Source organism: Gracilinanus agilis, chromosome 6 (assembly GCF_016433145.1).
Source record: "Gracilinanus agilis isolate LMUSP501 chromosome 6, AgileGrace, whole genome shotgun sequence".
NCBI classification, from domain to species: domain Eukaryota; kingdom Metazoa; phylum Chordata; class Mammalia; order Didelphimorphia; family Didelphidae; genus Gracilinanus; species Gracilinanus agilis.
Window position 1 is genome coordinate 93,012,554 of NC_058135.1, and position 14,091 is coordinate 93,026,644.

General features: G+C 40.1%; 1 protein-coding gene across 1 annotated transcript in view; it reads right to left on the reverse strand.

The window, feature by feature from the left end:
• Positions 1 to 14,091, reverse strand: part of GALNTL6 (polypeptide N-acetylgalactosaminyltransferase like 6) — a 1,524,971-nt gene that overhangs the window by 33,810 nt on the left and 1,477,070 nt on the right. The window contains exon 10 of the mRNA XM_044680037.1: positions 3,462 to 3,578. Coding sequence (XP_044535972.1) covers positions 3,462 to 3,578 — 117 coding nt within the window. The remainder of the gene's footprint in view (positions 1 to 3,461; positions 3,579 to 14,091) is intronic.

The window sequence follows — 14,091 nt, forward strand, 5'->3', positions numbered from 1 at the left end:
GGCTTTCTCCTCCTGTCTGGTGCTGCCCTCTGCTGACTCTCTGTTGAACTACAGACCAGGCAAAGAAAAGAAGAAAGAGGCAGAATTCTGGCGATGTGCGAATAGGTTTTTTAAAGTTATTGCTACACAATTAACTTTGCCTGACTTAACTTCAGCTTCTATACGCCGCTCTCGGCAACCGAGTGGGATTTGTATGTGGAACGTAATTGCTTTTCAGGGAGTTACTCAGCAGAGAAGAATTCAAGGCATCTTGATATCTCAGTCCAGCTTCAGATGAAACTTATGGTGGCTGAGAGGGCTCCCTGCCTGCTCTAATAATATTATTTTCGTGTTCAGATGGGCTGAGATAGAGGGAGAGTTCCCTATTTCTCTCTCGCAATCACAAGCGCAAACACAACTTGACTCCATTGCAAGAAGCCCTCCACTATAGCCTTTTGAGAATGCTAGTTTCCTAAAAGCTTGTTGCAATTTTTTTTTTGGGGGGGGCGTTGGTGGTGGTGGGGGTGCGGAGACATACATTTAGAGCTGGAAGGAACCTTGGAGCTCCTCTTGTCTACACTGAACTTTGCTCTCCTAGAAGCAGAAACTGGCACTGAAATTTAAGTGGTTACACTGTATTGGACCGAAGACTTTGTACTGGACTGAAGACGATTTTGGATTCGCAGTTGCACAACTGTGCCATGAAGAAATCATGTGGATTTGTTTTTTTTTTTTTTTTCTTAACAGAATCATTATGGAAAGGGGCACCGACTTTTTATTAACACTTGGCGGGGGAGCCAAGAGGAATGTAGAGGGGAAGTTTTCATTTCTAAATAAAGCAGGAGTCTCAACCCTCCCCCTTTCCCCCAAGAAACTGAAGTGGAGTACCTCAGAAAAGGCGTCCAGACACCCAGAAGTTCAAATTAGTGGAACCAATATTTATTTATTTATCTATTGATTAATAAACATACCTAGCTGGCCAGGGCAACCTTCCTAGTGAAGGCTGCCCCCAACTAAAATTATAATGCTGCTTTTATAGGGTTTAAGATACAAAGAAAATGTTCATAAATGAGACATAACCGTGGGGAAGCAGCAGCAACCCTTATCGTTTGTCTGGAAGCTATTTTTGGTCAGTAGTGCGGGGATTTGGGACTTTTCAATGTATTTCTTATCCTGGACTGTGAGGCAGTAAAGGGAATCATTTTCTCATGTGAATGACCTTCGCAGAAAGCTCATTTCTGATATTTACTTTTCCCCAGGGAAAAACACTGGACAATGACTTAGTTTACCTCACTTCGAAACTTGGAGAAAAATGGGTTCACATTGGTGAAGTAACAAAAACACAGAATTTGAGAGTTGGACAGGATTGCAACAGCCATTTAATTCACCTCTTACCCCAAAGAGATTCCTAGCATAACATATCTCTGCTGAATGGTCTCTAAGAGAGGGATCTCAGCAGCCAATTCCTCTTCCAAAGAACTCTATAGGTGAGAATGATTTTCCTTACATCAAGTTTAAATTTTCCTTTTGGTAATTTCAACTCATCACTCCTGGCACTAGGGCTAAAGAGGACAAGAAGTCTAATTTCCCTTCTAAAAGCCTTCCAGTACTTAAACTCTGCCTCCCTTAAATCCAGTTTACCCACAAGTCAAGGCATGGCCCCATGATGTCATCTGGCCTCTTTGAAAATGAAAGTTGAAAAGCAACTTGAAAACACACACATATACATCTATACCCTGACTTTCTTTTCTTTGCCAGGCTAAATAGCCTCAGAGCTTCCAGCTGTTACTCATGTGCCTTGATAGACCAATGCTCAGCCCACTTTTGTAGTAACACAGTTGAATTAATTAGGTTCTTGTAAAAAAGTTTGAGTTAAATTGGCTTATTCCCCAGGAATCATAATAACATACTATAATAATAAATAACAAGACAGGTGGGCAATGTACGCCATCTAGAGTATGCCACACCTGTCCTTTGAACTACAGGAGATGGCCATACAATTATTTTCACCAAGCACTGAATATTTCTCCCCGCCAAAGCAACAGTAAAGAGAAAGAAAATATTTCTGGTGTATGGTCTCAAGCGGTTGTCTTGCCCAGCTGATGGCTTAAATAAGATTGAAAGTTGGCTGTGACAGTTCAGAAGGGGCAGGCCAGCCACTTAGAGTTCTATGGTAAGGGAATTAAGGGCACAATTTGTGATGATGCATCCCTTCCCTGTAGAGGGGAGTGAATGTGATGATTAGGGGTAGTTAACATGGCCTCTGGGAGAGGACTCTCCTGGGAAAAGAGAATATTTTCCAGGTCATGCTCCAGAAGTAAAACAGGATGCTGTCCCAGATCCAACCTGAATTTATGGGGTTGTCTAATCCAGGAGCTAGTCAAGAGCCAGACATTTGCTTGTAATAGATCATAGTAATTCCAATCCATTGGAGCATGGTGGAGATGTGGCTAACCTCTCCAACCCTAATCTCTCCACTGTAAAAGAATGCTGGAAGTTCCTATGAAGCAGACTGTCATCTTTTTAATGCCCACTTGCCTTCATATACTTCCTCCTGACCTTTTCTGGTCAATGTGGGCACCTTTAGAGAAGATGCTGAATTTCATTTTTACCGCCTTTGCATCTTTGATTCTCACAGACACATTTCAGCTGTGTCCATCTCTTTGTGACTTTGTTTGGGGTTTTCTTGGCAAAGATACTGGTGGTTTGCCATTTCCTTCTCCAGTTCGTTTTACAGATGAAGAAGCTGAGGCAAATAGAGTTAAGTGACATGCCCAGGATCATATAGCTAGTATCTGAGGACAGAGTTGAACCCAGGAAGATGAATCTTCCTTACTCCAGGCCCAGCACTCTATCCACTCTATCCACTATGCCACCTAGCTACCCAGTCCTATGAATGCATTTAATAAATACTTACTGAATTGAATTTGCACATGCTAGACTTGTATGATACTAGAATGTTTTGTAAAAACTATTTAAAAAATTTTAGCTGGTAGAGTTGGATAGCAACTCCAAGGCTTATCTGGGTTTTGTAAACTAACCTGTAGGTTCAGAACTAGAAAGAGGGCAGGAATTTTTGCTACCATTATTGTATTTGTAAAGTACTTTATGCCTTAATTTTTTTATTATAAACTTTTAATTGTCAAAAATTTCAATTCATTACCACCTTATGACATTTTATCCCTTAAAAAACATCTTTACATGTCTCTAAGCCTCAGTTTCCCTATCTGTAAACAATGAGATGGTTAGGCTAGATAACCTCAGTGTCAGCTATTATTACTGACTTTTCCCCAATCAGTAGGAGGAAGCTGACAGAATTAAAATAAAGTGACTTGCCCAACATCACAAAGCTTGACATGTGCCAGGATTATGATTCTGGTCTTGTGACTCTTTCTTTAGATCAAAGCTTTTTCACAATGCCTCAGTTATACTTTTCTCAGTGTGTGTGTGTGTGTGTGTATGTGTGTGTTTGGCTAAAGTACCTGTTCATGGGACCATGTCCTTTCAGAGCCGTCCTTTACACAGATGTCCAGCCTCAGTTCAGTCCCCGTGGCACCATGCTTGCTGTCTACACAGAGATTGGCAGCCACATTTCGAATCTGCAGAGATAAGGAGAAACGTCAGTTGTTAGTCTTTGAGTCAGTTATGTTGGAGATGAAAAGGGAATATAATGTGATGTAATAACTTAGATGATATATGTATTATAGAATCATCATCATAATAAATTCAATTCAATTGTTAGCTCCTTGATGGCAAGGACTGCCTTTTGCCTCTTTTTGTATGTCCAGATCTAAGCACAATGCCTGGCAGGTTTTAGGTAGTAGTAGTAGCTAATAAATATTTATCAATTGAATGACATAGTATTTGGAGAGTTATTAGAGTGCCATGCCAAGTACCAGGTTGGGTCATGCTCTCCTTTCTCCAATAAGCCTTAGGACTTATCTCAATAGTGTCCCCTCCCGCTTTCTTTCTGCCACCGCTTCTCCTCAATAAGCCCAGGTTCCTTTAGCTTAGCTTGCAGAAGAGATTTTTTCTTTCTTGTCCCAGGCTATTCTTTTGTCTCTTTTCCTGCTCCTTAAAAAGAGCACAACCCTCCAAGTGGGTACTTTTCAAGGACTTTATTGTCCAACGTTACAGAGACCTATACATCAAGTTAAAATAGTGAACATCCTGAGGCTTCCCTTGTTCCACACAGAGACTAAGAGCCTTGTTGTCTTTTTATCACTTTGCTTTTCCTTGATTTACCCTCCCTCCATTCTTCTCATTCTTGAAGTCATTGACTCTGTTCTGTCTGGGTTATTTGCTGGGACAAATTCTATTATCTCCAGCTGATGAATTTGGCTTGGCAAAGCCTATACTATTTGTGCCTTTTTAGAATCAGCTTCCCTAGGGCTTAGTTATAGGGTCTCTTGGCCAGGTCATAAAGAGTTGTTGTCCTGGACTTCAGACCTTCAAGAAATTCATCCATGTCTCCCTTGCTTTAGAGTTTCTGGTGGTGGATTTATGGGTACCTAATGTTTGTTCTGTGGCTCCCTGGATGAGAAAGACTCATCCCTGGCTGATGTTGGAACCTAAGACTCCTGATACAGATATTTTCAGAAGAACAGGAGAGGGCTCAGAAGGTACTGATTGCCAGGGACTCCAAGGTGCTGGACTGGCGCCACCTTGTAAAGCGCTCAGTATTTTTTGTGCCAAGGCCTGAGGCACCTTACAGAACAGGTTGGTACAAAAGACATTTCCAGGGACATGCATAACAGAGGGGGACAAAATAACACAGGGAAAGACACAGAAAACCAACAGATCCTCAGAACTGCATTGCTCTGTCTTGTTGAGACAGCTTACCTAGCTTTCTTGCTCTCCTTCCCTCCAATTTTCACTATTCTGCAGTGCAGTAGAATGTACCTGCCTTAACAACAGCTCAGAACTTTTGGGTTTCCATGCTTTTGTAAGTTCCTTATAGAAAACCCCTGAGAGGAAAGGTGGGTGTTCTCATTAGGGCTATTGACAGCAACAGCTGCCTTCCTGTGCCCACTGATAAATTGGCTTGCCTCTCCATGGTAAGTCTCATTCCTTTACAGTTTATTCTCTTTCCTTCTCTGTTTGGGAATGGGCTTGACCCCCTCTTTGTATGCACATCTGTGGCTAGTAAACGGTGGGCATATAAAGCTAATAAATTAATTATTAAAGATTTTTTTCCCTTGTCCTAGATGATTACACTTATCTCCCTTCAGTGGCTCAAGCTCAGCCGCCCTCATTCTTACCACACAGGAAGGGCTGACTCAAAAAAAAAGATGCAGACATTTGTGAGTAGACCAAAGCCTTAGATGTTTTGGTCTTGGAGTGGCATAGTTCATTCTTTATTGATTGGAGAAGGGGAGTAGAGGTGGAAAGGAGATGTAGGAAAATATTTCACATTTTACCTCCTGACTACAGGATATGCTATACTCAGTTTGACTTTATGAAATTATGCCAGCCATTTAGATAATAAAATAGGGTAAAGAGAAGTCATATATAGTGTAGGGAATCTGGTAGCTAAATGCATTTAGGTCAAGATTATAGAATGGACTGGAAGGTAGTTGTGAGGTCCTCCGGTCCAGCTCCTTTATGCTTATAGATGATAAAATTAAATCTCCAAGAAGGTAAGTGTCTTATAAGATCACACGGGGAACCTGAGATTTGAATTCATGATCACTGATTCCAAATCTAATGTTCTTTCAATAATACCATGATCCCTCTCCTAGATAGTTTCTCTCAAGGTCTTAGCCCCAGGCTAATGCAGGATGTGGAAGAGCTCAGTATATGGAGAATCTCAAACTCCACCTTTCTGTTGCATTTTGCTCCTTTTGAGGATGCTAGTTTTTACTCTTAGAAGCTTGAGAATCTTGCTAAAATTGGGGAGTTAGCTAGCTGTTTACATATGGCAACTGGATAGAACCTTTGTGAGGGGATCTCCAGACAACCCTCGTCCCCTGCTCCTCCTCCCCACCTCTCCTAATTCTCAAGAAACCAAGTCATATTCTTGCTTACGAATCTGGGTGGCCAGTTTTGTAAAAAAAAAAAAAAAGATATAAATTTAAATTTCACGACTGAAATGATCTGGTGGACTAGAAAAAGAAATCCCTGAAAGGTCAAAAGTTGATTTTTGCTGTCTTGCTCCTGAGCATTCTCTGACACCTTTTTACTAGAATCTGAACTGATATTTTTCTAGAGCTGTCAGTAACCTAAGAGCTGATTGAACCCAGAAGTCAAGGTCTTTCTTTGGAAACTAAGAGGCATGCTAGTTTGAATTGCTCCTTGTCAAGAAGCAAGAGACAGTTTCTACCAAAAAGGTCTTGCAGAGACTGATGAGTCCTTTTAAGACCTTGTCACTCATTCAGATGGTAACCTCATGGCCACTTGCCATGAAAAGTCTGACTTTTAATTTTCTGGACAAGCAGACACGCTGCCCTAACAGCAGGGATACTGTTCTTGGAGAAGGAGGCAGTGCAAGAGAGAATGGCAGGAAGAGTCCCAGGGACATTGCACGCCTTTGGCTGGGTTTTGTTGGTAAATGTTGGGAGCTCAACCAGTCCATGGCAAAGGTGGAAAGCCCAGTTATTAATCTGTCTCTAGAAACTGGGTGTACATCACTCGGTGTGCACAGCTCCTGCTTGCTTGTCTAGGTGGCACCTGTGTAGACAATGGGCTATATTACCCTGCAAGCCAGGCAGTGAGTGCTGGCCCCTGAAGGGTGTCATTGCCTACATCTGTGTAAATGCCAGGCAGTGCTTGTGCCACAGGAGAAATGGAGGCTGACCAAAGTTAGAACAGATGGGTGAGGTGGAATTCAAAGGGAACAAGAAATAGAACCAAGGCCAGAGCTTCTCTAATCCTCTCCTGTGGATTGAGGGGGAGGAAAAGAAGCATTTCTATATTATATTATAAAGAATTTATACTTCTAACTGACCATGGATAATAATAGCAATAAAGGGGCAGCTTGGGGTAGTGGATAGAGAGAGAGCTAGGAAAAGCTGGGGTTCAAATCCTATCTAAAATCAAACTCATGAGTATCTCCAAGACTTTTGCCTCCATTTGAAATCAAACTTCTAATTTTTTGGACAAGCAGACATTCTGTCCCAACAGTAGAAACATGGTTCCTGGACGGGTTGCTTAACTGCTCAGTCTTCTATTTAATTTTTATGATGATAAATTTAAGAGAAAATGGCCACAGGTACTTGAGGAGGGAGTCTTCCTAAACTAATAAAATCATAGGTTCAGTCTGAAACCTTAATAATAAAACCAGTGAAAATTCATACAGAGCTCTAACGTTTATAACCATTTTATTTACATTATCTTATTTGAGCCCTATGACAACCTTATAAGGACACTATTGGTGTCATCATCACTTTACAGATAAGGAAAGATGAGAGAGATCAAATGACTTGTCTAAGATCACCCAGTTAGTAATCATGAGAGGCAGGATTTGAACCCAGGTTTTCTTGGCTTCAGATCCAGCATTTCATATTATGCATGGAAGTTGCCTTTCATAAACAAACATGCTTAACAGCAGCCACCATTGATGTGGAGATCTTTGCAATTTTATTGATATTTTTTGAAATGAGTTTGGATGCAAGGTGGAGGTACTCCTGAGGCCAAGGGACATCACTGAGAACCAAATATTCCTGAGCCTAAAACATTTCTATTTCATATTGGAGAAGAGATCATTTCTAGGTTTTGACATTCCAGGACTGGCATCTTGAAAATGTCAAAGCAAACTTTGGAGGAAAGAATCTAATTTCACAAGGATTCTGCATGAACAGTAAGAGAAAAGAACTTTGATTAATGAGTTTTTTCAGTTGGGTAAAATGTGTTTAGGTTAATGATGAGAAATAAGATGGACCAAACTAATCTGGGATGGCTTCTGTGGTGTTTTGAAGGATTCATGACTTTCCTGATGGAGATACTTACCTCTAGAGAGGCAGGTCTCGGGCTCTTTGTACCTGCTCAGTCCTATGGACTTCCTGGCTGTCTTTTCCCATAACACTTACATTGAGGTTCTACCCCATGAGCTGGAGACCTTCTTTTTGTTCTCTTAATGTGCCTCTTACTCCGTCATCTGTTGGGTTTCATGGTTGGTAAAAGACCAGTTCACCAATGTCTTCAAATGTGGACATGCCCAAGATATTCTATGCTACATGATTTCCTGGGCAAGTTGCTTTTGGCAACATACAAACATACTTATAACTGCCTTGTGTTTTCCCCCATTCCCTTTGGGTTATTTGAAATTGTAATTCCCTGAATAGAACTCCTGGATTGTTACAACAAATGGTTCCCTCCAATGTTGCCATTTTGTAACTGGATGGCCCATTAACTAGTTTAAAGGCGTATATGAACATAGACAGGGAACTCAGTATTCACAGGATCACAGGAATGACAGGATTATTGGATCACAGATCTTAAGTTTGAAGGGATCTCCAGGTTCATTTAGTCCAATGGTGACAAAACAGGAACAGGACCACCAAACTGTATATAAGGATCTCTGTAGGTACATATTGGGGGTGGTGGTGTAAGCTGAGTAGCACAGTAGATAGAGTGATGGCCTTGGTTTCAGAATTTAAAAATCTGGCCTTCAGACACATCCTAGCTGTGTGACCCTGGGCAAGTCACTTAACCCCTTTTCCCTCAATTTTCTCAGCTAATAAAATGAATTGGAAAAACAAATGGCAAACCACTCCGGCACCTTTGCCAAGAAAACCCCATAAGGGGTCATGAAGAGTTGGATAGGACTGAAGAGCAACAAAGGCACATATTTATCTAGAAAACATGGATTAACATGATCTATGTTTTATTGTATTTTCATTTATTTTGTTAAATGTTTCCCAACTACATTTTAACCTGCTTTAGGTGGCATTTGAGAGAGTTGTGGGCTGCATGCATTGGCCATGTGTCTGACTCCTCTGATTTAGTTTAATCCTATCTTTTTTCAAATGAGGAAACTAATACTGAGTGAGGTTGTGATTTGCTCAAGGTAATACAATAATATAATTTATAATAATATTAATAATTATTTATTATATTTATTATATACTAACATAATTTCCTAATAAGGTTGGGATATAAAACCAAGTCATATAACTCCAGAGTCTGGTTCCCCTTTGCACTGTGTAACAGTGAGTATAAGTGGTTAGTACCAGAAAACAGGCATTGTTGCAATGTATAGGGACGTGGTTATAATAGTAATGGTCCAGTTTATACATAATATTTTACTATTAACAAAGCCTTTTCCTGCCAATGATCCTGATGTATGCTAATCTCCAAGTGAGAAAATTGAAAAGGCTTGCCCAGGATCACATTGCTAGTACAGAGATGGGATGCAAATCCAGGTTTTTATAATTTACCGAAACATTTTCAACTCGTCATCCCCAAAATCTTTCCCCCCAAATTTTCTCTTTATAAACATGCCTCATTCCTGTTGAGGGCTCCACAATTCTTCTATTGTTTTCCCAGTCATGCCTAACTCCTTGTGATCCTATTTGAGGTTTTCTTGGCAGAGATACTTGAGTGGTTCACCATTTCCTTCTCCAATTCATTTTATAGATGAGGAAACTGAGATAGAATTAATTGACTTTTCTCAGGTCATATAGCTAGTCTGTGTCTGTGGCCAGATTTGAATTCAGGAAGATGAGTCTTCCAGACTCTGGGTTTAATGCACCATCTAGCTGCTTTGCTCTCCTAGATTTGTATCTTTGATGTAATTTTCTCACTTTCTCTCATCCCAGACATTCAAATAGTTGCCAGCTCTTGCTTTTTCTACTTCTAAAATATCTTTTCTATTTGCTCCTTTTTCTCTACTCACATCAGAACAACTATTATAGTGCAGGCTCTGGTTACCATTCACCTAGACTATTTTAATTGTCTCCTACTTGGTTTACCTGATTCAAATCTCTGCACATCCCATCTCCAGATAGCATTAAAGGGATTTTTCATAAGTCAATATACCTTGGGGGTGGAGGGCAACCAAGATGGTGGAGAAGCACCAAGGAAAGTTGGAAACACTCTGAGAATCCTCTCCAAACAACCTTAAAATAATGCTTCTGAATGAATACTAGAGTGATAGAATAAAAAAGAGGGTGGAATGAAGCAACCCTTCTGCAGAAAACAACTTGAAAGGTAGACAGAGAGGGTCTATTTCACTGGGGTGAGAGGAGGGCATAGTTGGCAGTAAAGCTGCATCAAGGAGTACCAGCATAAGCCATCAATATCCCTCCCTTCTTCCCCACTACCACCTACTACTCTAGGTTCTGAACCTGGGTCCAAACCAACTTCAAGACCAGAGACCCTGCCTAAGTCAACAGCAAAGCACCCCAGGCCCACCCCTTGAATCCCCAAGCCCTAGTGCAAGCCTGAAGTGAGGCCTCACACCCTAGCGTAAAGTAGTCCATAGTGTTCCTGGTGCTTGTAAGCCCAAGGGGAGACCTAGAGGCCCTACTCAAGCCTACAATGAACCAAAGGCTCCATTACAGGTAGTCTACAGTGTACCTGGTTGGTATAATCCCAGAGTTAGCCCCTAAACACTTGCCCAATCCTGCTGTGTAGACCTGAACCCCAGTGCAGCCCTAGCACAAGGCATTCCATGTGCATCTCTCTGGTTCTAGCCTAAAGGGAGGCCCATAACCCTGCCCAAAGCTGCACTGAGGCCCAAGCCCTAGTGCCAGGCAGTCTTTACTGAACCTGGTCTGTTTAAGCCCAGAGTGAGGCTTAGAGCCCTTGCCCAGGCTTGAAGTGATTACCTAATCCATAGTATAAGGTAGTCCATGAGGCTCTGAGCCTTGCAAGCCATCATCAGTCTTTATAGGAGACTGAATCAGTAGTAGGAGGTGGCTTTCAGAGATCTCAGTCCATAGGCTATCATACCACTTTGGAAGAACTAGAACTTATAGAAACCCAGAACTAGAGCTGAGGAAAAACTGAAGACTAAGAGAGATTGTCTCCTCTATCCTGAGAACAGAGCCCATCATTAAGATAAAAGTAAAAGTAAAAAAAAAAAAAAGGTTTAAAAAAGTTAAAAGAAGTGGGAAAATGAACAAATAGCAACAAAAAACTCCAAAACTCCCCCACTTAACCATAAAAAATTATTTTGGAGATAAAGAAAAGTAAGGCACAGACTTAGAAAGGGGCAATGAGATCAAAGCAGTCACACACAAAACTTCAAAGAAAAATGGAATTGGTCTCAGGCTCTGGATCAAAAAGGGATTCAAAAATCATATAAGAGAGGCAGAGGAAAAATGGGGAAAAGAAGTGAAAATGATACAAGAAGAAAATAGCTTAAAAAAACAGAATTGATCAAATGGGAAAAGGAAGTTCAAAAGCTCACGGAAGAAAATAATTTCTTAAAAATTGGAATTAGACAAATAGAAGCTAATGACTTCATGAGATATTAAGAAAAAAATAAAACAAAACCAAAAGGATGAAAAAATAGAAGAAAATATATAATATCTTATTGAAAAACAGCTACAAAAAACAACAACCCCCCCCCCCCAAATTCCTCCTAGGAAATAGATCCAAGAGATAATTTAAAAAATATTGAATTCACTGAAAGTTATGATAAAAAAATGCCTGGACATCATGTTATAAGAAAATATCAATGAAAACTGCCCTGATATTCTTGAACAAGAAAGTAAAATATAAATTGAAAGAATCCACTGAACACTCCTTCAAATAAATCCCCAAATGACAATTCTTAGGAATACTATAACCAAATTCAAGAGCTCTGAAGTCAAGGAGAAAATCCTATATGCAGCCATAGAGAAACAAATTAAAAATCATGGAGCTACAGTCAGGATTACATAGGATTTAGGAGCTTATACATTAAAGGATTGGAAGACCTGGAATATGGTATTACAGAAGGCAAAGTAATTACATTCACAACCAAGAATCACCTACTTAGCAAAATTGGGTATGTTCTTTCAGGGGGAAAATGTCCATTTAATAAAAAAAGATTTCCAAATATTCCTGATGAAAAGACAGAAAATTTGATGTACAAAAGAAGACCCAAGAGAAGCATAAAAAAGTAAACAAGAAAGAAAATCAATAAGTTTGAACTGTTTATATTCTTACATGGAAGATAATATTTGTAACTTAAAATTTTTATCATTATTGGAGCAGTTAGAAAGAGTATACATAGACAGAGGGTGAGCTATTTAGGATGATGTGATGTGCAAAAACCAACTATTACAGTGGAGTAAAGGATGAGTGTGCTGATGAGTAATGCTTAAATCTTACTTTCATTGGAACTGGCTCAGAGAGAGAATAACAACCAGAATCCTATCTTACCCCCTAGAAAGGTAAATAGGAGGAGAAGAAGATAGAAGGAGGAAGTGGGAGTGTGATTAAAAAATCAAAACACTTGTGAGGAGGAACAAAGTGAGAGGAGAGAAAAAGAGCAGAACCAAAAGGGGAAAATAAGATGGAGGTAAAAACACAGAAAGTATTTATAACTGTGAATCTGAATGGGATAAACTCACCTATAAAATGGAAGCAGAGAGCAGAGTGGATTAAAAACCAGAAGAATCCTATGCTATGTTGTTTATAAGAAACACATTTGAGTCAGGGAGAAACACACAGAGTAAAAGTAAGGGGATGGAGCAGAATTTATTGTGTTTCAACTGAAATAAAACAAAAAAGCAGGAGTAGCAATCATGATCTCAGACAAAGCTAAAACAAAATAGATAAAAAAAAGATAAGGAAGGAAATTACGTCTTGGTAAAAGGTACTCTAGACAATGAAGTGATAGTAATACTAACCATATATGTACTGGATGATATAGGCTCCAAATTATTTTTTGAAAATTAAAAAAAATTTATTAAACTACATGAGGTAGAAATATGTTGATGCTCAGATCACTGTAGATCAGCAAGTGTTTCAAGATTAAATCTGCTTTTATTGATATTTATAATTTTTGTAATGAAATTTATTTTAAATTTAAGACAATTTAGATAGTTCCTCATTAGTAAAAGTGAGTGGCCATTTCTTCTCAGTTCCTCACAATTCCTAGTACATGATGTTTAGTAGGTTAGGGTGCAAAATACCACAGGTAGGTATATATGCTAAATATCAGGTAATACCAAAGCTACATTTTTTCTGTCTCCTTTTTCAATATAATCTTTCCTATATTGATTGAAAAAGCAGGGCTGCAATGAATGAACTTTTGAGCATGCACATTTTTAAAGGAGGAATTAAATGAGCTTCAGGAGGAAATACACAGTAAAACTATATTAGGAGAGACCTCAGCCTTCCCTTCTCAGAACTAGATAAATCTAACAATAAAGTAAAGAAGAAAGAAGTAAGGAAATGAATGAAATTTTTAAAAGGTTAGATTTAATAGATCTCTGGAAAAAACTGAATGGGGTTAAAAAGGAATATGTTTTCTTTTCAGCAATACATGGTACCTACACAAAAACTGATTAAGTAGTAGGGCATAAAACCTTCACAACCAAATAGAGAAAAAACAGGAATATTAAATGTATCCTTTTCAGATCATAATTCAATAAAATTATAATCAATAAGGGTCTATGGAAAGACAAATCAAAAACTAATTGGAGGGTTAAGATGGCGGCAGAGTAAGGAGCAGCTGCTCGATCTCTCCTGACCGAACCACACAGAACCCCTCAAGGGGAAATAAAAACGAGTCCAGAGGAACGAAGGAACCCCACAACAGGGCGCAGCATTGAAGGTACGCAGAATCGGGGCATTTCCACACTTTAAAGGGGTGAAACAGTTCACACTAAAACACGAGAGGAAGAAGCCCCTCCCCCACCCCCCACACCACACAAGCGGGTAAACAGGACTGGGGCAACCAGAAAATCACTGGCAGCCCCTGAGCCCGTACCTGTGTGCTGCAAGACGAGGGACCCCAGGTGGCTGGGACTCTCCCTGAGCGCCCACGTGGGTGAAGGCACCGCCTCCGGCCAGGACAAAGGCCCCTAAAACTCGGCCTTTCCCAAGCTCTGAAGGCATCGCCTCAGGGGCGAATAAAGATCTCCAGCCCACAGACTTTCACTACCTTCTGCTGGGGTGAAAGCAGGGCCCTAAGAGCATCAGCGCAGGCAAAGGCAGTGCCCTAGGCTTGAATAA